Raw genomic sequence first — 25,647 nt, 5'->3', positions numbered from 1 at the left:
CATGAGAGTAACACATGCTTGCAAAACATGACTTCTTAAATGTAAATATAAATAAAAGGATGTAGGCACCTAAGTTTTGTCTTGAGTCTCATCTATGCTCGCAACCTTCTACAGAATGCATGTGTGAAAATGCTTCGACTGTGCTATGGAGTATTGGAATTATCTTAATATGTAAATAAAATCAATGGATGCAATTCTATGTCCGTGTAGCCAAAGGTTTATATTCCATGTGTCTAAGTGATAAATCTCATTTTGTATAAAATAAGGAATCTAAGCAGTTTCCATATTTTGTAAACAATTTATATAGAAAAGTGTTTAACAGGAAAGGGGGGGGGGGGGTTCACTTTTACAGGCAAAACAATATGGAAACACGTTCCGATGAATGGACAAAATGTTTTAGACCGTGAGGTAGACAGTATTTTTGGTACGAAATAGCAATTTTCTATTCATGTAGTCAGTGAAGTTCATAGCCTTCCTTGAAACTGTTATTCTGTGTTGTTGAACATTTCTGCACAGTTTGTGAGTTACTGTTATCTGAGATCTTCGTAAGAAGATATGCATATTTCCTACAGTCATATCTTATTACAACTTTTGTAACCGTGCTGCTAACTGAATGTTCGACAACTGTTCCTACTTCATCATTGTTAAACACGTACACACACAGATGTTCCTAAATGTTACAGAACACGCAAAACCTGCCACTAAGTTGTTCCTAATTCCAGTTTAATTATTGTGAGGCATATATATATATGTATGTGTGTATGTATGTATGTGTGTGTGTATGTATGTAAGTTTGTGTAGATTAAGTCATTCCATAACACAAGAAATCATAATTCCATATGCTCAATTTACTGACCTAATAACTCTAGGTGTATGAAACAACATATGTGCCTGGACCACAATTTATTTTATATTAATATAAATGATAATTTGGTGGCATGTGCCACTTCAACAAGAGCGTAAGCTATTTTAAAGCTCAACAGAATTATTTAAATGTCATATTTTATAGACAGACTTAACAAAGCTGCATTGATTAAACCAATCACGGCCTACAATAATCCATAGCTATTGTTAATACAAGTTATATTACTTGTTAATAATGTCCAATTCATATCATTACCACAGTTTCACACAGTTCCATCCACTATAAACAATCAATTATTGTACTGTTTAGTATGATATACAATAACAAATTACAGGGTATTTTATATAATTCACCGTGAGCAGGTACAATGTTTAACTTCAGATTGGAACAGCAGCCAATCGCAGTGCCAACGGTGACGGATAGTAAGAGCATAATTGCTAGGAGTTTATATTCCTTTACATTGAGATTAACGAGACTTCATACACTGCAACAAAATTATGCATTGCACGATAGGCAAGTCATTCAACACGCAAGACATTCAGGTTGCTCCTCTAACGGATTTCGAAACATTTTATTATATTCGTTCCCTCCTTGGCATGATGTAGGGCGTTACTTAATATTATTGTCTGTTAATCAGAGTTTTAGTTCATTCAGTTATATTATTCCATTACGCACATAACACATAACAGCAGGCTTTTGTGGTGCAAAGGTTAGTTATATACAGAAACTTCATTATATGACAATGCCGTACTGCGGTAACTGTGAATGGCTGGTGTGCTTTATGCAGGAAAACAAAGTTTGATTTGTTTGATTCTGGTCCGTCACACTAACAATTACAAATATAAATCACTCCGTCCAATGTGACCTGTAAGTTTTTTACTACATGAAAACTTAACACCCTTACATGTTTCGGTCTCTGCGGACCATCTTCAGAGGGCAAACATCACTACAAATAGGAAACCACCTTCACATAAGTTGTTTAAACGTAAAGTAAGTACACTCATATGCTACAGTGCATAGTACACAAAATAGAACATTTCACAAACACAGCAGTTTCCTGGGAATGTAAAGTTTTTTATAAAATTGTATAAAATTTCTTGATGCTAATTAAACATTTTTTTTGGATTGTCAATAATTAAAATTTGTAAACCATGCAGGCTCGCGTTCGTCCTCCCATCGTCCCTCTTATATGGGGCAGATATTGTGCCACCTGGCTATCTTGATGTGGAGGTTCTTTATATCGTCCAGGGTTTGCTCGTGGCTGCTGTGCTGTTTTCACTCTACATTGCCAGGAAACTGCTGTGTTTGTGAAATGTTCTGTTTTCTGTACTATGTATTGCAGCATATAGTGTACGTACTTCACGTCTAAACAACTTACGAGTATGTGAAGGTGGTTTCCTATTTGTAGTGATGTTTGCCCTCTGAAGATGGTCCACTGAGACCGAAACACGTAAGGGTGTTAAGTTTTCATGTAGTAAAAAACTTACAGGTCACATTGGACGGAGTGATTTAATTTGCAGGAAAACAAAATTCAGTTCCCTTCAGTCCAGTTGTGTATATTTTGGATACGCGTTTGTTCGTAAGTTAACAAAGTTATTCCAAATAATGAGCACGGCTTCCCGCTTTTCTAATAGTCATTAAATTTTGAATCTAAAGGCTACATCCCCATGGAGCGGATCTCAGTAACAGGAATAACTTTCAGTAACGTATTCTGCCTCCGTGAAGAAGTTTAATTTTTAGTTTCCGCATAATGTACATTGAAAACCATGTAGGAAACATTGTAAACTGGTACTCTTAGAAGAAACTATACAATGGGACATGACAAACGTTTACCACTGGGAACAGGTCCGGCAGGTGGTATACTCCACTGCCTGATTATGGTCTTATGCGACCGAAACATGTAGCAGTATAAATATTGAAAATAATAACTGACTATTTGCTGTGTTGACAGTGACATAATTCATATATATACACACACTCCACGAAGTTGTAGAGACAATAGGCCGATAGAAAACAAAAACCGAGAAATAACTCATTTGTCTTGTTATGCTGATGTCAAGTTCAAGCTTTTACTTGTATATGCTACTGTTTGTGTTGCATCTGAAATGGTACATCCTACATATACTGGCACATTAAATCATTTATAAATTCTCATTATGAACGCTATGTTTCATTCAAAGCTGCTAGACCGTCTGAACTTCTCAGTGCTTAATTTTACGTTGCAGTAAACTATTACACGATTCCCTATTTAAAAAATATTCCATATGAGAAGAACTCCAGAAACGTTGGCACGGCACAGGCATATTAAAATTGTAATTTTCCTGAGAATTATCATTTGAATTGATTCACAGCAGATAACTGTGTAACTGTGCTTAAAACCAAATACATGTGTCAAACAGACATCATTTTGTAAGAAGACTGAAAGATAAAAGTGTATGTGTATTTCAAAGCGTAGTATGCACTATGTTTTGCTCAGTGCTGAATAAAGGCAAGAAAATATGGATTTGAAATCATTCGAGTTTCATCTTTTGCATATAAAATGTCAGCCATTGAAAGTGAATTTGTAATCAGAGTAATATTTTGTAAATGGTATGAACTCGATAACTTTGTTACACTTTAATTGTATTGTCATTAAAACTTGAAGGAAATCTGTAACAGGCATTTCATTTTCCCAACGAAATATTTCCACCATCTTTCCCTTTGCAATGAACAGCAAGATATTCTTCTTCACGCGGAAGATGTCAAGGTGTCCTTCTCTGTGTTGTCTAGAGGCATGTTTCTACTCCAAGAAGAAGAAGAACGTAAGTAGGCCTACAATGCTTTTCACAACAATAATTAATTGGAATGTTACAAGTATAAAGACTTACCATGACGAAAGATGCAACCGTTTTCAATAGTAAGGACCGTTCTTCCCTACAGTTGTTCTCTTCAGAGTAGCTATTATAATCTTGCTGTTTGTAATGCGGCTTTGATATCTTGAAGTCTGTTTAAATTTGAGAGGTTAACATGAAGTTCTGGGAGGAATCAATAGCGTACTTTCCCTTCAATACCACTTCAGCATTCGATACGACAATCTAAAAAAAGAAAACCTTTATAGTATAAGCGTAATGAAGTCAATAAAGCAATAACATAAACTGGACTTTTATAGAACGAAATTTTCCCGTATAAAATATAATTTAAATTTATAAAGTTGCCAGAACGAAGTTTCATGACGACAGACTCAGGCATTTAGGTAATACTAAAGTTAATAACCCGGGCCGGTCACGGTGGCCGAGCGGTCTAAGGCATGCACTGTCTTCGCTCCCTCAGAAGCCGGGATCGTGGGTTCGAATCCCACGCAGGGCATGGATGTTTGTGTGCGTTTTTCTGTGTTTGTGTACAGGTAGAGGCCTTGCGACGAGCTGATCACCCGCCCAAGGAGTCCTACCGTATGTCCAAGATCTAGAAAAACCGAAGTGAATGGAGAAGTTCATGGAGGTAGGTCTAGGCCGACTGGGGCTGTAGTGCCAAGGAAAAAAATTATTAACCCAACAGTTCGAGAGGTTTCAATGTTGATATTACTGAAGAGAAGGATTTATGAAGTGCACCGTTGAGATAGCGTCAGGTGGCATGATATACATGACGAGCCATTCTGGTTTTGAAGTAATGTTAAAGTTATCTCAGAAGCACAATAGATCATTGAAGGTTGCAGTGCAAAACCCGGATTATTATGACCCACCCCTTATGCGTTCAGGGTTATCTCAACAATTTGAGAGGCTGCGTTCTTGATACTACTGACGGGAAAAATGTACGCCGTCGAGATGGCCTCAGGTGGCACGATACACGTAACAAGTTTCATTACGATCGGCAAAATCATTGAATATAAAGATTATGACCTTATCAATTTGAGAGGCTGCTATGTTGGTATTATGGAAGGAAGGAAGGAAGGAATTTATTAAATAAACGTTGAGATGGCCTCAGGTGGCATGATACACTCCAGGTTCCAGATATTCAACTAACATTCTGGTCATTGCCTTAACACTTCGATAAACTACAATGTTGGTATTGCTTTATGAAGTATGCCGTTGAGATAGCCTCAGGTAGTATACGTGTATACATACCAAGTTTCATAAATATCGGTTGAGGTGTTCAAAAGTTGTTTGGGGTGGGGGCGACACAGACAGCAAGATGATCACATAAGCCTATTATTATTTATTTTAAATAAGCAAAGTAACTATAATTCTTCCTGTGGTTCTGTATGGGTGTGAAACTTGGTCTCTGACATTGAGGGAGGAACATAGACTGATGGTGTTTGAGAACAGGGTGTTAGGAGAATCTTNTGACTTGTGCTCTTCTCCAATGAATGATCAAGTCAAAGAGGATGAGGTGGGTAGGGCATGTAGCACGAATGGGGGCGAAGGGGAATGCATATAGGATATTGGTGGGAAAGCTAGAGGGAAGGAGACCACTGGGAAGACCAAGTCGTAGATGGGTGGACAATATTAAAATGGATCTTAGAGAGATAGGATGGGGTGGTATGAATTGGATTGATCTGGCTCAAAATAGGGACCAGTGGAGGGCTCTTGTGAACACCGTAATGAACCTTCGGGTTCCATAAAACTCTGGAAAATTCTTGAGTAGCTGCAGATTTGGCTTCTCCTCAAGAAGGGCTCAGCTCCATAAGTAAGTAAGGCTAAACATTGGATAATTGAAAGAAGATCATCACAAAGGACTCGTTTCATATACTATAGGCATAGTCATGAAGTAAACTGTAGGAAATATTAGCTATTATCCCGAAAACAGTAGTCTAAGAAATTATTTGCGTAATACAAGAATTCGTGTTTTTACACCTAGCCGTTTTCAATAGAATACGCTGTAGGTTTGGCGAGTCAGCTGGCTGTGATCAGGATCGTAGGGTGTGTATGCATTATAACGTCCTCAGTTACAGTGCGTCACCCTTCCAAAATTCTGATGCAACCACTGCCCCGCTGCTACTTCCCATACGTCTCCTCTGGCACAATCCAAGGGCCAGGTCTACATGCCCAGTTTATACTCGTGGCGGCTTTTGTTTAAATACTTGTATGTTTATTTTTATTTATGACATAGCAGCGCCGTCGGCAGCTCTTCTCTTTGGATTATTTTAGATGTGCTAAATGTTTAACGACATGTTATTCTCTTTAAAATATGTATGTACGTAAACTTTATGTAAATTTTACAATCCGATAACATTTATGTCCTGGTAGGGATTACCGCTTACTTACTTATTCATGGAGTTAAGCCCTTCTGGAGTAGCCGCTAATTGTGCAACTACTCAAGAACTTCCCAGCATTTTATGGAACTCGAAGGTTCATTACCGTGTTCACAAGAGCCCTCCACGAGTCCCTATCCTGAGCCAGAGCAATACAATCCATACCATCCCATCCTGTCTCTCTAAGATCCATTTTAATATTGTCCACCCACCTACGCCTTGGTCTTCCCAGTGGTATCTTTCCTTCTGGCTTTACCACCAAAATCCTATATGCATTCCTCTTCTCCCTTATTCGTGCTATATGCCCTGCCCATCTCATCCTCCTTGAGAGGGGTTACCGCTACACAAACAAATGTTTTTTTTATTATTATTATTAAACACATACAACATGTGAGTGAAGTAATAAAATCATCCGTTCGTGTGACTGCAACCCTTCTATTTTCATTTGCAAGCACGACAAACGCAGTGCAACACTAAGGTATTATTATTTCTATCATCTTATTTTCATTATTCATAGTGGGGTGAGACTGACTCCACTTGATACTGCGGCCACTACTGGCCTGCTGTACCCGCCTCAGATAATAGGTGATGGTGATTATGAAGCACCTGATGGAATCAAAATTGGCAGGGGACACCGAAGTACTCGGAAAAACCTGCCCCAGCGCCACTTTGTCCACCACAAATTCCACATAATCAGACCCGGGATCGAATCAGAGCAGCCGTGGTGGGAAGCCAGCGACTAACCGCCTGAGCTATGGCGCGGCCTAACACTAGGGTAAAAACGGTAAAGGCTGGGTGAGCGCCAGTACCGGTCTACATTACGTGGAGAGGAAGAAAATCTTGGCTCCAACCCGTAGTCAGTCGCTGTACAATAGATACTCGTACATAAAGGAACAGACGTGAAAATGAACGTTGCTGGCTGGCAACATAGTCTCCGTGACGTCGCATGCATTGTACTGCCATCTATTGCTCTCGATCAGGACATTGCTGGGAATGGTTGCAGCCACTGCCGAGAGCTCAGTCGGCAAGAAGGTTAACTGCCATTGTAGTAGCCTACATCATTCATCTTCATTCTTCTTAGTGGGGTTAGGCTGAACCCACTTGGTATTTCGGCCACTACTGGCCTACTGTAGCAGCCCTTGTTGATACACGATGGCGATTGTGGAGTAATTGGTGGAATGAAAACTGGCAGGGAGAACTGCAGTACTCGGGGAAAACCTGCCCCAGTGCCATTTTGTCCACCACAAATCCCACATGACCCGATCAGGGCTCGAACCAGGGCCGCTGCGGTGGGAAGCCAGCGGCTAACCGCCTGAGCTATGGCACGGCCATCTGTAGTAATAGGCTCCTCGAACCTCGAGTTCAGAAACCGACAGTGAATAACTGCGATACAGTTATCTCGTGTACTGCAGAGGTTCTTACTCCATTTTTTAAATGAGTTTAACTAGTATCACTTCGCTCATATCTGCCAGAAGAAAGTTTCTCAGCCGGGCTTAGGTTGAGAAGCATCAAGCGACCTGATCAACGATTTTAAGTTATTCAGAACAGTAGCACCATTATCCCCACAGTTGGTTCCCTGCACGCTTAAAAAAAAGTCCATTGATGATGCTAGTCTTCATGGCATCTACAAACTGTCCCATATTTGGGATTTTGTTGTAACCAAAGTAGATACAAACAGCTCCAAATTTGTTCTCATGGTGATCCAGATTCATGTTTTGGATGTGAAAGTACATGAAACCAGCATCTTCCACTTTCCTCCACATGTGCTCGGCAGGAATAATGTCAATTATCCACCCACTCTGTGAAGGAGGAGGTTAAAGAAAGGTAGGTTTACAGCCCTCAAGGAAGATTCAATTATTTATCCTCATACTTGCCTCTATCCAGTGATCTATATCAAAGACTGTTATCTTTAAGTGGGCAATGCAAGGGATGCACTATACCGACTGCGCTATGCCAGGTAATTATCCAGTATAGGCTTTATGTCTTGTGATACATACTTCCGTTGTAACCATTACAAACGAAACTTGTTGAAGATGACATTCCTTATCAACAAAGCATTCAAAAGAAACATGAACTGCATTGTCAGAACAACAAAACTATATTCTCGGTGTAGAAAGAACTCACTTTAACTACGCCAACTGTGGAACACAAGAATTAGTTTGCGGTTAATTTTACTGATGAGCAAAATTTGGTGAACTAGGTGATCGAAAGCAAGAGTTAAAAAATAAACTGCATTAGAAAATTCTTTCAACAGGTTCGTGGCAAGAAACAACAAAAGCAAACAAGCTGGTGACATAATACAAATATTAAAACACGATAAATGTTCTATCTTACCCTTGAAATTCTAATAGAAAACGACACCTATTCCACATTCTTGGATCGTATTTCTTACTACTACCACTAGATATTTTGGTTAATGGAACTGCGCGTGTGCACCCTCATCAGCCTGTATCCTTTCTCGAGTTCTCGAGTTCGTCACTGCCATGCCTGCCATCTAGCGGTGCACTTCTGAGATACATTTTAAAACATTTTTGGGGGGGGGGGATAAAAAGAAATTACTTTCGCCATAAGAATAAGCATTTAAAAGCGATTTCTGACATAAGTCATTTGCATATTAAACCCAATAATGTATACTGCTAATATTTAACCTATGGGTTTTCAAATTAAGTTCTTGGAGATACTGTAAATAAGGAACAAATTTAATATACAATATATTTACGCCATGCTACAAACAAAATAAGACATTGTCATGACAACTCAATACATGAACACCTAACCTTAACTCTTTTAAAGCTTGAAACTACTCTTAAACATTGTTTAAAATTTCAGAAGCATGTTTCACATGCACTGTATGATGCAGCCAATTTTTCTTCTCATATTTCTTGTCTGAATATCGCAGCATGTCTCTCAACCCTATGGGCCTTCACAGCCCATTACAGGAAGAGCTTTACCTGTACCTTACCTTAATATTCTTCAAATTCAAAAAGAATTATACAGCTCTTTTGCATTAACAGACTAGAATTTGAATAGTTTAAGCAAACTTTACTGACAACCCAAAAGGATTTAAAATGGCCCTCATATATTGTATATGTATCATTGAAACTAAACATTACTGTGTAGTTATTAACACTCCTGGTTTGTATTTTGGAGACTTGCATTTGATTCTTGTCCAAGATGCAAACTATCTTGTCCTATGTTCTCATCATTTTGTTCAACCTGCATCTCCTATTCTGTGACAGTACCTTAAAACAGGCCACGACTGCTTCTCAATTGATATTCAGTCATCCTTCCATTAGACCCGCATAATGTGCGAAGCTGAGAAGGCATCATAAAATAACTGAAAGCCAAATTTATTAAACTTCCATTGGGAATTTTCAAAGATATATGATTTCTACATTCTAATATTACTGTCTTTTTTTATCTTGAATTTTCCTCAGACCATGTTTTCCTTATTTTATTATAACATTTTAATACATAGCTCATTGGTAACCTGACCTTATTTGTACACTGACATTTTTCACATTCTAATACACAGGGATCTATGGAATGCATATTATCTATCTTGGTAATTCATGATGATTGGGGTTTCTATGAAGGGCTAGTAGTTTGTTCTTCATAGTGATGCATATAAATTTGTACAAATTAAATATCATCCAGGCTTTAAACAAGAAGAGGTGATAACTGCTGTGCTACAGGATATGAAGAGTGCAGCAGATGCCATAAGGGCAGCTTACCAACATGTGAAAGAAACTGTTCAACCTTCCCTACTACGGTAAGCAAAGTATGATGGATATAAGTTCAGCTTTGGCATAACTTTATAATGTAGTGACCAAATGCCCTGAGTAAGGAGGTTTCACTTGGCTTTGGTCCAGAAACTGTAAACAAGACCCAAATGAAAAGGTAAATGAAGAACCTTAGGTTAGTACACTCATGTTTGGGTTAGTAACTGTAATCCAAATTCAGTGACAATTACAAGAAGCCCCCCTATTACAGTAAAATCATCATTGAAGGTTAACAGAGTAACAGTGAAGTTAAGCGGGGAGTATATTAAAGGGAGAATATTTAACAATGATATTATCGACTTGGGAGCTAACACTTATGTTAAATGAAGGGAAAACTTAAATCAAGGCATGGTTTAACTGTCTAAAGTTGTTCCAGAGCTATAAATCAGTAACAGATTTTACGATTAGAAAATTGTATTAATTTTCCCTCACTGGCCTTTCAAATCTTTTATTCATCTTTATTTTCAACAGATCTTGGGTTAAAATCTTAAGTCAGGAACTTGTGAACTTCCTCAGCCCTTCCATGAAAATGCTGCGAAAGTACCTTATTCAGACCTCATCTTCATGGCCTGCCTGATTCATCACTCATGTTAATTCTCCCACTCAACTTACCTTTTCCTTTTCCTTGGCACTACAGCCCCAGTGGGCCTTGGCCTACCTCCATGAACTTCTGTGTTCACTTCGGTTTTTCTAGATCTTACACATTTGGTAGGACTCCTTGGGCGGGTGATCAGTTCGTCGCAAGGCCTCTACCTGTACACAAACACAGAAAAATGCACACACACAAACTAAACATCCATGCCCTGAGTGGGATTCGAACCCATGATCCTGGTCTCCAAGTGAGCGAAGATAGTACATGCCTTAGACCGCTCGGCTCCTGTGACCGGCACTCAACTTACTTACTTTTACTTATTCATGGAGCTGAGCCCTTCTGGAGAAGCCGCCAATTCTGCAGCTACTCAAGGAGACTATATAGAGCAGTAAAAATTGATGGGGTCTGGTGAAGACATTATAATAAAGAATTATGAAGTGTATTTAATGACATAATTAAAATAAATAGACTGAGATGAGTACATGTTATAAGGACAGAAAATGAAGAAATTATAGAAAGAATAATGCTTGTAAAGTGGAAAGGAAAAAGGAAGAAAGACCAAGAATGAGATGGATGGATGGATGGATGGTGTGGACAAGGAATTGAGGAACTTGGGTGTGGAAAACAAAAAACACTGGAAAACAAAGGCACAAGAATGGGATGGCTGGAGAATGTTTCTAGAGCAAGCCAAGACCCATAAAGGGTTGTAGTGATGGTGGTGATGATGATGATGATGATGATAATCAAGCACCCACTGATTCCTAGTCACAAATCAAAGCAGTAGTAGTGACACAAAGCCATTCATTGCAAGCAGGAATTGGCTGTACAAGCTTATTCAGGGCTGTAACTTGTCAAATTATATGACAAAGAAGGATCTGCTGACATGGATGTCACACACAAGTTTAACCAGATATTTTTGGAACCATAAAAGAATTGGCGTAAGATTTTAATTGCAAAGTCAGATATGTGTCACAAGAAACAAACGGGCAAGATTTTAAAAGTGTAACTTGTATTGCAACTCACATGGTTTCCAGGCACATTCTTTGCATTTTGGCATTATGAATTCACTCTTATGCATTTATGGATTTCTTAAATTTCTAACATTGGCTATACTGATTTCTGTCATTACTACGGTTAGCAACATTAACACAATTTCCACGTTTTCTATGGTTAATGTGCTCTCCGTGGTCATCATGGTTACTGTATTTCTGTAGCTGTGCTAGTACCACCCTCACATCACAGGTTCATACAACTGTGAAGTTGCTACTAACGACTGCAGGAAATTAAAAAGTACAAATTTAGAATGGGTTCCAATGGCATAATGTTCATATCAAAATTCATTAAATTCCATCCAGCATTCTTGAGTTGAAACATCTGGATGTCATAACAGACATAACAATCCTTACAGAAGTTACTTCCTTGCACACTGTGCAAACATACAAAAATGACACTGTCCAACAAGACACTGGATTCTTATGAGGGCAGAATACTAGGCAATTTTTATCTGCAACCAAGTGACCAGAGCCACTGCACAGCCAGTAAGTAAAAGTTCTAGTTCAGACTATGTACAATCTGCACATTCTTACAGATTTCTTATATAAATACAGTCATACCAGTCTTAAATATGGAAACTGACGTAGTTAATGCTCAACAACATAGTACTACAATGTGATCAAATATAGTACATTGCATGTAAAACCAGACTGTTAGCACAATTTTGCTCTTAACAATACAAATCAAACACATAAGAATGTGAGTTCCTTTTAAAAATTAGCACAAAACTTTCTGATTTTATTTTGGTAATACTTCTGTTCACAAATCTCCAATTCCATTAAGCACAGTTGACTGAATATATTCGTTATACTTCTTCTCTTGGTTTTGCTGAAGTTTCTGCAATTTCTTTATTTGACCTTTACTCAACTCCTTTCCTTCAGTATCATGTGTTGGAATACCCTAAAAATATAACACAATTTAACTAACTATAAAACAAATTAAAATCATCATAATACAACTCAGGAGAAAAACAAAGAAGTCATCCACAAAATTAGAATCCAGTGAACATATGCATTAGAAGTAAGAGAGCTGCAATATTGCAATGATGGATGTTCTAATTATGGTTTTGTTGGATATGACATAGATTCCATAGATACTCAGCATTCTAACATGCAGTGCTGCCAACATGAAATCAGTGTGATGTACACCCAAATTATTCTCAAATTTCAAACAATCACTGCACCACAACTGTTGAGAATCAGACCGATACTGATATAACATTTCTGACTGGGAATGATATCAGGTATTAAGTCATGCATCACCCTATAAAGATTAGGTGGCTGGCAGCATACAAAGTTAGAAGTTATGTGATTATTCAGTTTTTTTCATACATATTTAAAAAAAAAAAAAAAAAAGGATAAAATTTGTGGTTAAAGATACAGTCTTTAAAATTTGCTTGAAAATTTGTCTAGATGTACAGGTGCATAAATTATGCAAGTAAATACAATAGTAACATGTCAGGACATGTTCACCATAGCCACATTTCTGCACTATGCAATTTATACTAGACATGAATGTAAAGTCTACACATCTCACAGGAATCAATCAGAAATCTATGCTTGTGTGATAAGCTATACACTTTATTAATATGTTCACATGTTAAAAATATCATAGCTGATTCAGAAAATATAGTAATTTGTGTGCCCTAGTGTGTCACATAGCCTCTAATTAACCCATTAAAATAAAGTTCCATACCTTATCATCAAACTGTGAATACTTGTCTGTTTCTGACAGAAACATTTCTGATGGTTTCACTTTTCTCTGGGAGTCACGCTGAACCAGTGCCACTGCTCGTTCTGCCTTTTTACGCTCCTTTTCTGCGGCCTTCTCTGCTTCTGCCCTCTTTTTCGCTTCTTTCTCACGCAGCAAAGATTCCCGGTCAATTAGCTTCACTGCCGAAGCACAACCTGGTATCAGAAATTACATCATTGAACAGTCTTCAATATGTGAGACTTGGAAGTTCTAATCCTGACTGCTTCCATGTCCCTCCACAGAACTACCTGTTAGACATGATAGGCTTCTTGATGACTAGGATTACTTTGTTCAAAAAGCAAAATTTAATATGCATTTCTTTTACCTGCTCGACCAGAGTCTGAAATGTACCTTAAAATTTCATGTATGTACTTATTTAGTCACTGCACAAATACTGTATAAACGACGACACAGTTTCCAAAAGTGCGTAACTGTCAACTTCACACAGAACATGAGTACTGAAGTGCACTTGCTTTACATCAAGAGTCTTTCCTTGTTTCAAATGCCACAGAACTTGCATTCTGAAATCACCCTCAACAGATAACTAGCACAAGTAGCTTATAAGAGTCATTTCAAAATAAAGTACATGTATGTGTATATACAAATAGCTGAAGCAAAGTTATGGGGCATACAGGCTATATTCAGCTTCACTGTAACTTACAAGCACATTCAGAGAGGGTTTTCTTACCTTCTTGGTCCTCCAGTCTGACTCCGACATTTGGTAGAATGTCATCGCGTAATCTATCACATATTCTCAAGATGTCAGTGGCTTTCAGCTGACGAGCATGGCTGCGGACACTATCTCGGAAGTCAGCCATGATTGACAAGTAGGGCATCAACAATTCTTCAGTCTGTGAGCAATTTTATTCACTTCATTGAGTTATTACATACATCAACAATCCACATCAGCAGAAATGAGTTTCATGAAGAATGCAGGATGAATACATTATGAGAGGTAAGAATCTCACAAACAGCATAGTTTATAAAACAACAGAGAAGAAACTGGAAAGAACATGCTAGCAGGATTCTAATAGATATTAAAATATAAGTAAAAAAGAAGTTTGGGATTATATCTGAAACAATGCTTGGATTCTTTATTGCAATATCTGCAGCAGGTGAAGATGGAGACGATATGTTCCTCTGAAACATTGCTTCACACAATATTTACACGACACCACATCCCAGAAGACAGCATTCTTCAGTTACTGCCGTGAAAAGCTCAAATCTTACAAATAGGATAAGCATTTAGAATTTAGGGAAGATACAACTGATTGCTTTAGAAATGCTAAGTTTATATTTGTAGACAGATGTACAGGATTCTATGGGGATAAACTTGTCAAAAACTTCCAAACCAATGAAGTTAATGTGAAAATATGGTAATAACAAAATCTATGGATGTTTACATGCTGGCAATGCTTACATTTGTTGCACCCTTAGATTCAGTTATTGGGAAGCCAATGTATTCTTCTGTGGAGATAGCACCAAATACTTTTAAGAGCCATGTGATGTAAGCGGCTATATCTCGGAGTAGTAAGCAGTTACACTCCTTTATGGAAGCCCTTTTATCTCGAATATAAATGTTGCAGATTCCAATCAAATCTCTGACTGCATCCAAAGCACCTCGAGTGTCAACATTATCTGAAATTATTGAAAAAGTCACAAATTTGTAACATTCAAAAGAACACTTTTTTTTATCTTTAAAGATAACACATTTTAGTATACACTTTGTGCCGTAAATTAACCAGAATGTTTAGCATAGCAACATAAATCATCAAAAGAGACTGTTATATTACTTTGGATTATACATTTTTGGACTTTGTCTATTGTCTGGTATTCTAAAAACATTAAAGAACATGTTTTTGAAACTGGATCTGTCTCTGTCCTTGGGTGAGGAGGTGGGAGACACCTACTCTGTTGGGTGTGTTAGAGAGAGCTTACCCCAATTACTGGACTTGCTCTGGATCATTTTTCAGAACATCGTGTTCTTTAGAAAACCAGTCAATGGACAAAGTTTCAAAAACCCAGTAATCCCAAGTGTTGCCATTATAAGAACCCTTCAGAATCTAATAATGCCATTTATTTCTGTTTATAAGGACCATTCCAAAGGAAAGTTCTGATAGGCTGTTGTTACAAAAGTACCAGTGATTGGAAGCACCGCTATGAAGTATCTCTGTGCATTTACTATGCCCAGTTTCTGTCGTAACACTTTCATTCTTATACATGAGGTTTATCAATTACCCGTGCTTCACCCATATTATCATTGTCAACCAAGGTCTGATAGTAACACACTGTAACAAAATAAAATATTTCTCTTTCAGAATGCAATTTAAGCACACTGTGTTCTCCTTTGTCCCTAGATATGCAATTCTTTGGATGTTTGAAGATCACTTGCCACTTTTTCTTCACCACGAAATACTGCAAATCGCTATAAAGAAGATTAAGGGCAGGGACCCATTCTGCAAACTGAGGGGATAAATTCATTAAAAAAAATATCAAACTCTCAAATCTAGCAATGTGACATGATACACTGCAAAAACTCACTGGATAAGCAAGCCAGCGACAGAGTTGCTGGGAGTGCATTAGCTCCAACTAGCAGTTCTTTGGATCCTGACACATGAAGACCAGCCAACTTTATTAATACTGGTATCACTTTACGAGCTGATGCACACTTCTGTGTTGCATATGCATGTGTGTTCTGATCTCATGTACTTGAACCAAGCAGTAAAATATTAGCCAATCAGATATTTTCTAGATTTTTTGGTCACCAATTGCTAGGTTCTCCTGCTCAGGTCAGAAGTTAGCTGGTATGCCACAAATATTTACCATCCAGCCACTTATTCTTTGGCCGTATACATATTTAGATAATTGGAAGTTAGAAGTTGGTTCTCCACTCCTGTGAAAGATGAACATATTCATTCAACCCTGTTTTGAAACTTTTACTGCGTGTCTGTAAGAAATTTGTTAAAATGTATAAGTTAATCTGTTAAGTTATCTGCATCACAAATGAAAGAGAAAGTTATGTAATTTTTTTTTTAATAAATGTGAACTTAAATAGCAATTTTGTTATTTATACAATAAAAGTGAGGTGTGTGCTTTGAGATACAATGTTTACATGCATAATTTACATATTTTTAATCAAAAAATAACATTTGAAAACTATGGTGTGTAAATATGGAAATACTACGTTTCAGAGTATAATTCCTGACATTACACTGAGACGTGATGTAAACTGTAAAGCAGGATTCTATCTGAGATTCAAGGCTCCCACTGCAGCAGTGTATTCAGGGAAGTGATGGTGCATAGAATGGTAGGTACATACTGGCTTGTAGGGACCTATCACCTTTATCTTCAGAACAGAAAAGTAGTCATCCACCATGAAGATGGAGATAGAGAATTCCTCCAAACCACTAGTCCCTATCTATCACACTACAGGGTATCACTATCAAGAGGATAGTAATATCCATAGTCACTCCTGTGTGAATTTCAAACAACATACAGAATCCTACAATAAGAAGTGTACAAAATTAATAAAATTATGGGTGGATGGGGGAGGTATACCCCTCAAAGGTATCTCCACCTTGTCGTGGTGGTGGGCCTTGTGTGACTCTGTGACCTGGAGAGCTATACCGGTGGTAGTTTAACAACCAGTAGGGTCACCCATGCTGGAAAGGTCAAAGGGTAGAGTCCAGACTAAGACAGATACCCTGGTCCTCCAGGTTGGGGGTTGGGCATGAGGCTAACAACCTCATCCTGCAAAAATAATTTTGTTCAGAAACCTAACAATCAGCTTTGGGTCAATTCCTATGACAGCATGCATTGGTTGTGGAGACTGGTTGTAGAGGAGGCCAAGTCTCACCCAGGGCTGTAGTACCAAGTGGTAGGTAGGTAGGGGGAGATATATAGACATACAAACACACAGAGAGCAATGTGATTTCATAAGCCTCTTTTCTTTTTCAAAATATGGAAAGTATATAAAAAATAAAAGCACTTATGAGATCCTCTTCGCATGTGTGCGTGTGTGTGTGCATGCATGCACACGCGTGCATCCCTATCTGTTCCCGACATTGCCAGGCAAGGACTTGGTAAACACATTCCTGCAGCAACGAATACACATGCAACAATATAAGAACTGTTGGACACAGTGTTTTCTATGTAGCCCATGTCATATAAAATACTCAGTAAGTAGTGAAAGGAAAGCATGTGATTAGTACTTCTCAGAACTTTCTGTCTGATAAACACTTGGTGAGGGGGTAAGGTTTAGGTGGGATGAAAGCTGCGATGACCATTCTTACCACATAGTGCTGCATGCACAGAGTCTTTTGCCACAATAAATCTTTTATTCAGTTCCAGTTCATCCTTCTCCCATTTCTTATAAGAATTTATTTGTGTTCTGCTTGACGTGCATCTTGCCATATCTTTCACGGTTAGGAAGAACTCCTGCAAAGAACACAAGGGTAATCCAAGAATGATATATTAACTCTCTTATTAGACATAGCTTACACAAAAAAGGTGCTAAAGACCCTTTAATTTTATTATCCCTATGACCCATGAGAGTGTCAGTATGAAAGATGTTCCAATAGGCCTAGTGTCACAGTTTACAATATAAATCATGTTACCGCCAAGATAAAATCCAGCTGCTAGTGCCATACTAACAGGACATTTATATCACTTATTCCTAGATGATAAAGGCTGTATATACATATGAACTGAACCACATCACAGCAAACCTTGTTTACTGCACACAGAAACTTAAAGTCTAGAAGAGTGTCACCTTTGAAATAATTAGAGGACTTTAATACATATTTTTTTCATGATGACTATTCCTGTCCTCTGACATACGGTGCTGTGTCATCTGCTGTTTCAGAGGAACATGTCACCTATATTTTCAGGGTCAAAGAATAGGCCAAATAAGAAACCAGCATACTGTGGGTAGCAAACTCAGCTTGCTTGGCTTATTCTTTGACCCTGAAGATGAGGGGTCACATGTTCCTCTGAAAATATCAGCTGACTTTCAATTGCGTACATGGGTGTCCTATCACTGAAAATAAAAATCTGCTAACCACCACTGTGAGAACTTCAAATACTATGTTCTTTCTTGATGTCTATGGGGTAAACAAAAACACATGCTAAGTTATGCTATGCTACGCTATGCTATGCTATGCTATGCAGTAAAGTTGTCCCTACACTTCATTAAAAACCATGCCATGAAGAAATATGGGGCAGTGAAGGTGTGTGGTAAGCTTCACACCTCAGCCCTTTTAGCCCTGGGGAAAGAGTCCCTGGTACCTACAGATAGGAGACTGGGTGCACCTCAGAGCCAGCCTTGACACTGCTGATAAGATAGAACAAATCTCTTCCCTGCTGGGAATAAGCCACAATTCCTCGGTCATCCAGTCCACAGCCTAGTAACTAGACTGATTTAGCTATTCTCAGTTGTTACAAATTTAATACTTACATTAAGAAGTTTCTCATACTGCACTGCCATCTCCATTGTATTGTCACTGTAGTCAAGTGTGTCTTTCCAAGAGTGAAGAAGGAATGCAAGTCGAAGTTGGCGGGCTGTGTGACGAGTCAAAGCATCCTTGATGGTAATAAAGTTCTTTAGAGACTTGGACATTTTGCATCCTGAGATGGTTAGGTGACCTGAATGAAGAAAGTACCTTACCCAGTTGTCATTATCAAAGTATGCCTGAAACAAATCACACAAAATGTTTTATTACTACAGAAGCACAAACATGTACTGGGGAAAAGATGAAAACACCAACAATACAAAAGTATGGTGAACTTCCAGCAGAAGAATAAATGGCATATGTTGCTGGTGGGCACCGATACTGGTAACCAGAGATATTTCACTTCACACTATTGTTCGTAATCACAGGGTGTGACTGACATATAACAACAGCCGCCATATTCTTGGTTCCAGTGTTGTGGCACCTGTCAGGCATAACTCAGACATAACACTAATCATGGTATTTCTGACAACCAAACAAAACAAGGAGTTCCAGTGAGAAGCTATAAAGCTACCCTGCCTACTTCTCAGTTTCCAGTCCCACAAATCTTGAGTTGTTAATGTTATACATGTGTCAGGTGAGTTCATGCCCCTTACATAAAAATAAAATGCAATGGTAAGATGACCCTGAACTGGGAGTTCACTGTGAAGAGACAGGGTTAACCACTTGATGGGCCTGCATATGAGCATTAACTGCAGACTGCAGTAACAGATGAAGCTGCTTACTGATTGTGTGGGGTGTCACAAGTAACGCGTTCATACTTTACATATCTCAGTTGCATTTATTAAAGTTAAATTGGGATTATGAATGCGCAATACAATTTGCCAGTTCATATATTAACTGCAAGTATTTGGGCTTTTACAAAAATATGAGTGTGTCTAAGAATATTTCAGCTTTTGCCCAATTTGCAAATGCTATGACCACAGGACAATGCTTGAAACTGTCCTTTGGCTGGTAGCTGTAGACACACACACATTTTCATGTAGGCATTACTAATAATTCAATAACAAAATCATAAGTAAAAGTAAAGTAAAGGTATCCTTGTAACAGGCCATGGAGACCCATAGGGTTGTGAGACGTTGAGGTTCCCACATTTTCTAGATAATCAGCTCACAGATGAAGGCAAGGTTGTCAGCCTTAAGCGCCAGCCGCCCTTTACTCCCAAGAACATCCCTGGTACTCATATCTGTCAGAGGCTGAGTTGACCCCAGGGCCACAGTGTGACAGGAAGGATTAGGCAAACTAAAAAAAATCCACCTCATCAGAATTCAATCCCGCAACCTTCCAGCTTGTAGCATAGTGCCTCAACCAGTTACACTACCATATGCCCCAAATAAAAAAAATATTTAACATAATTCATGGGTTAGTGTGCTGGACTCTAGTGTAAATGGTCACTGGACTGAATATCACAGAAACACAGTAAAGACAGAAACACCAACTTGGAAATAAGGAAATTTCTGCATGGAATAGTGAGGTCTTGGACATCACAAAGAATCCAACCAATGGAAGCAGTCTGTTCAATTCTGGGTTAAAGAGTGTCATCCAGAATATAAAATAAGAAAGTATTATACTTGTAAAATCAGTATATTCAAGGGTAAAACACTGAATTACCCATAATATATCCATGAATTGGGGTACTTAATTAAAGGGCCACACCAGTTCTCAGTGTGTTACCAGGGGAAAATTTGTAACTAAAGTTTCTGACAAGCTGGTCTAAACATTTTAAGAAAGAGACTATCTTCAGCATATATGAGAAAGACTTCTGAAATGTTCAGACATTCAACAGTGAAATTACAGAAACAGAATGTTAATTTGGTGAAAACGCTCCAAAATACCTCCCCCCAGGATACACCTTACCTCAGCCTGTGCCAGTTCATTGTCATGATGTGGAAACTTGAGGTCAGCACCACCTGTGTGAATATCCAATGACTTGCCACATATAACAGAAGCCATGACAGAACACTCAATATGCCAACCAGGTCGCCCACAACCCCATGGCGAATCCCACCAAGGTTCACCTGCCTTTGACTTCTTCCAGAGAGCAAAGTCATTTGGAGATCGTTTTTCATTCAGTCTATCTTCAGATATGCAAAGGTCTCCTGAAAAGTAAATTGACTTTCATGAATCTGAAAACAACATTCAGAATTCATATTTAAAGGGAAATTCCCGTTTAAGGTTCTGCGAGGCAACTGATTTGAGTACGAATCTAATGAAGCAATACAAAAAGGTAAAGTCTCCATACTCTATGCATCACTGAACATCCTATCTTGTGTAGGAAATCTTATGAAGAACTCAATGTGTATGTCTGAATTTCACAGTGACACTGAATACCAGAAGTAAATGGAAAACAGAATCTGCTAACATTTTAATGATGATGCAACAATCTACATCACCAATTATGACACACCTTTGTTCCCTAGGAGATGGAATATACATTTACACTAAGATACTTGACCTCACACTATCAAATTGAACATAAAATGTGGGAAAACCATAAGACAAGAAACATTACATTTGAATTCAACTACACAGTTGGAAGATTCGAAAAACACTTATAACACTACAAACAAGAGGTGACATGCACTATCACAGTGCAAGCTTCTGATATTCATACATTATCTAATGACAATGTATCAACTATACACATTAAGTACCTTCCTACAGTTCTGTGGATGAACAAAATCATGGAAATCTGGAACATTACTACCATCCAACAAACCTTGTTTATTGCCATTCATCAATTCTTTTCCTGGGATATGGTTGTTTTCTACATCACAATACTAGAGCTACAACTTTAAAACAGGAATATCTCTCAAATTAAGAATCAGAGTTTACTCATGTAATCAAAAAGATACTGACAATGAAGATTAACACCATATCCAAAAGTTCTACCCCAANAAAAAAAAAAACACTCTGTACCAGTTAAATGAAATACCTAAAAATCTGACTGAAATTATCTTGAAGTGAGATAAAAATATTTGCTCTTGCAGGAATACATTCTGTATAAGCTAAAACTGTAATCAATAAACAAACAACGAATTTCAGTTATCTAGGTTATAATGTAAGGTTTCCATAAACAGGATGATGATAATATCAAATTACATGCAGTTAAAAATACGAGTGCATGTGGAATAATAAAAATATTGTCTGAGGGAGTATTCTGTGGACGGAAACTGTATGAACAGAGATCAGAATGCTGCTGGACTTTGACAAAAGGCAAACAAATCAAACAAAGAACATAGATATGTTTCTTGATTATAGTGGTAGAATAAGCACAGTGCAGATACGAGTATAAAGAACTGAAAACAGCTGATACTAATATACGAATAAAAGAACAAAATAACATGACTAGCATTTGGGAAGGATGCAAAATTCTCACATCACAATTCTTATTCCTTGTTTATTTCTAGTTTATTTAACAACACTGTCAATGTTCAGATTATAATGTCCAGTGATTGATGATAGTGAATATAAATTGAATAAGATGACAAAGAAAGCATTCATAGCTTAACTGACAGTACTATCATATTTGCTAAGACTAAGGTAAACAATGGCAAAGTTTAGGATAGTAAGTGTCCCAGCTAAGATTTGAACCAGGTATCTCCTGAATACAAGTTAAAAACGTTACAACGTGAGCCACTTGACAACGTAACACATCGTGGTAATACCTCATGCACTAAATAACATCATAATGGAAAAACAAATGTGAACGCTTTACAAACACAATGGAGTTACCAGTTTTAACACCTTCATAGACAGATATTAACAAATATTAAAATGCAATGAGCTGTAACACATTCTATAGTTACATATTAAAAATCAAGATGAGACTCTGTGAATCATATTTGAAGCTTAACAGGCTAAGTAATCCAATCCATGATTAATAAAGTGAACTGTATAGTTGTTTGAGGAGCTATGCTACAAGCTGGAAGGTCGCGGGTTCAAGTCCTGATGAGGTCACTGGATTTTTTCAATTGACCTAATCCTTCCAGCTGCACTATGGCCCTGGGGTTGACTCAGCCTCTAACAGAAATGAGTACCAGGAACATTCTTGGGGGCAAAGAGCAGCTGGCATGTAAGAACTTTGCCACCATCTACGAGCCGATTGTGTAGAAAATGTGGGAACCTCAAGATCTCGGCGGCACGCGGTAGCATTGTTGGTTGGGACACTATGCTACAAGCCAGAAGGTCGCAGGTTCAAGTCCCAATGAGGTCATTGGATTTTTTTCAATTGATCTAATCCTTCCAGCCGCACTATGGCCCTGGGGTTGACTCAGCCTCTAACAGAAATGAGTAGCAGGCATTAATTAAATAATTTTCCTGGGGAGTAAAGCGTGGCCGGCGCGTGAGGCTGACAACCTTACTGCCATCTTTGAGCTGATTGTCTAGATAATGTGGGACCCTCAAGGTCTCACAACCCTATGGGCCTTCATGGCCTGGTACAGGGATAGCTTTACTTTTTTTTTTAACTTTACCTGAACATCTCACAACCCTATGGGCCTCCATGGCCTGTTACAGGGATATCTTATACCTTTACTTTTCTTACTCATAAGAAGTTGCTCACCTTCTCCTTCTTGTAAAGACTTTACATCTCCATAAGCTTCAGGCACTAGTTTAGCGTAGTGGTGTCCTTCTTGATGGTCAAACTTACAGACGTCGAAGTAGACAGATCCACTTGATTCATACGCTAGACCATTTGCAATTATCCTTTCAATATATTCCAAGATTTCTGGGATGTATTCACTCACCCTTGTGAGAACAGAGGGTCGAAGAACCTGCAATATCATACTTGTACCTACTCAAAGACTAATCAACATTTAAATGCTCAATCAAAACCGGCAAGGCTATAAGGTAGCCTACCAAACAATAACTGTTCATATCAGCCACGTTTCTTCAACATTCATTTCATGATAATCTATGCAGTCAAAACGGAGATTTTTCATGTGTATAACAGGCACATTTTCTTTCATTCAAACTGAACCGTATTCAAATCATGCCCCGTATGGCACACACATATACATGTATGCATGCACACTGCGTACATACCCGTATTTCATGCTTATTTCACAAAAATATCTCCTACATAAATATGAAGGCTAATTCTTCCCCATATACCTGACTAGAGAAAAGAATAAGAAGACAAATCTTCTTACATTAAGTGCATCCATGTCCTCATGAAATTTAGCTTCCCAGTGTTGAGGAAGTTTGGCAAAAATGGAGTTATCTGCAACCTTTGCACCATGCTTGAAATCCAGCCACTCTGACAATGGATCCTTTGATTCCTTCAACAAAACCTGTAAAAGTACCACAGTACAACTAACAACACAACAGATGCATAGAATTTGTAAATACAGAGTAACTCATTATCATGTAAATTTATGTACTGTTTTAGGGGGCTGTGGTGAGGACCTCTCTCTTATGTAAATATTCCACTCAAGTTTCTACTAACAACATTATGAGCAAAAATTATAAAAATTATGCCACAAATAGACGTACATTAGTTACTGAGTTACTTTTGAGATATTTAAGATCTGTTTGTACCTCTTGAGCTTTTTTGGTTTCATCTTCATTGTTTGACTTAACAGCAACCTCTAGTTCTTCAACAGCTCCTGTCATCCTAACCAACAACTTTTCCAACATGCATTTCTTGTCAGGATCCGTGGTCTTCTTTACAGTTTCACTGAATAATTCCAACACACTCTTAGCATCATCCAAATTCTTTTTGAGGCTGTGCCCTTTTACTACATACTCATCATACAAATGATTCTGTCTCGCTCGTTTTATTATTTTGTCATCAATGTCTGTGATATTCATGACATACAACACATCATATCCGAAGTAATCTGAAAGCACTCTTCGGAGGATGTCGAATGAAATGTATGATCTGAAAGATAAGGCAGATAAATATGTACATGCATATATATACACACACACACACACACACTGATAACTGAATTTGTAAAATTCCAACATTTACAGCAGGGGAAAAAACATGAATACACTGCCATGGGGTCTTGATTCTGTACATACTGTTTGTACTTCACTTGGCTGTTATCCCTCTACCCAGTGGCATCCAAATGACTGACACCGCATTTGAGAGCACTACTTTTATAGCCTAGGATGATGGCATGCTAGTGGAGCTGGTCTTCATGAGTTAAGTGCAATAGTTGGGTTAACTGTGAAATGGATAACATTAGCCAAAGCCAACCAACCAACCAACCAACCAACCAACCAACCAACTGACTGACTAACTAAATGGAGCTGAGCCCTTCTTGAGAAGCTGTCAGTTGCCCAGCTACTCAATAATTTCCCAACATTTTATGGAATCTGAAGGTTCACTACCATGTTCACAAGAGCCTTCCACCAATCCCTATCCTGAGTCAGATCAATCCAGTCCATAGTACACCATATGTAAGATCCATTTTAATATTATCTTCCCACCTTAAGCGGCCTCCGTAGTCTAGGGGTAACGTTCCCACCTCATGACTCAAGGTATGCGGGTTCAAACCCGGCGAAAGTTGTGGAATTTTAAGGGCGGAAAAATTCAGGGAACAAGTCCTCCGGGAGGGACTTTAAGCCGTGGATCCCATGTTGTAGATTTACGGCACGTAAAAGATCCTCATGTCTCTAGGAGACCTCTGAGCAAAATTAGGCAAAAAGTTTCCCACCCAAGTAGTTTCCAATGCCTCTGGTAGATGGGGGAAGTATTGGGTACTGAGAGCCAACCTCGTTGGCTGAATGGGGCTGATAGTACGCACCAGTACCGGTAGGGTATGGTGACTGGTAGAATATCAAAGGGGGAAGTACAATAGACTATTAGTCATGGTGCATGGGGAAACCCATCCTCTCCAATAATAATAATAATA

At 38.3% G+C, this 25,647-nt stretch overlaps 1 protein-coding gene and 1 long non-coding RNA gene across 3 annotated transcripts in view; both read right to left on the bottom strand.

Moving 5' to 3' along the window:
• Positions 1 to 2,331: 2,331 nt before the first annotated feature.
• LOC111871204 lies at positions 2,332 to 8,543 on the bottom strand. Its single transcript, XR_002843992.2, has 3 exons — positions 8,427 to 8,543; positions 3,733 to 3,939; positions 2,332 to 3,644 (listed from the first exon to the last, which is right to left on the bottom strand). It is a non-coding gene; the product is annotated as an uncharacterized LOC111871204 (long non-coding RNA).
• A 2,911-nt stretch (positions 8,544 to 11,454) lies between these two features.
• Positions 11,455 to 25,647, bottom strand: part of LOC111871198 (cysteine--tRNA ligase, cytoplasmic) — an 18,477-nt gene continuing 4,284 nt past the window's right edge. For both annotated transcript variants that reach the window (XM_023864114.1, XM_023864115.1), the window contains exons 3-12: positions 24,323 to 24,665; positions 23,935 to 24,075; positions 23,346 to 23,556; positions 20,639 to 20,880; positions 18,727 to 18,960; positions 17,564 to 17,708; positions 14,692 to 14,909; positions 13,960 to 14,122; positions 13,215 to 13,426; positions 11,455 to 12,419 (exon numbers count right to left, since the gene is read on the bottom strand). In XM_023864114.1, the coding sequence (XP_023719882.1) occupies positions 12,279 to 12,419; positions 13,215 to 13,426; positions 13,960 to 14,122; positions 14,692 to 14,909; positions 17,564 to 17,708; positions 18,727 to 18,960; positions 20,639 to 20,880; positions 23,346 to 23,556; positions 23,935 to 24,075; positions 24,323 to 24,665 (2,050 nt within the window). In that variant the 3' untranslated portion in view covers positions 11,455 to 12,278. The remainder of the gene's footprint in view (positions 12,420 to 13,214; positions 13,427 to 13,959; positions 14,123 to 14,691; positions 14,910 to 17,563; positions 17,709 to 18,726; positions 18,961 to 20,638; positions 20,881 to 23,345; positions 23,557 to 23,934; positions 24,076 to 24,322; positions 24,666 to 25,647) is intronic.

The sequence above is a fragment of the Cryptotermes secundus genome, unplaced genomic scaffold (genome assembly GCF_002891405.2).
Source record: "Cryptotermes secundus unplaced genomic scaffold, Csec_1.0 scaffold573, whole genome shotgun sequence".
NCBI lineage: Eukaryota > Metazoa > Arthropoda > Insecta > Blattodea > Kalotermitidae > Cryptotermes > Cryptotermes secundus.
Note: the sequence above shows the minus strand (reverse complement) of the source record. Positions and strands in the feature narration are given on the sequence as shown.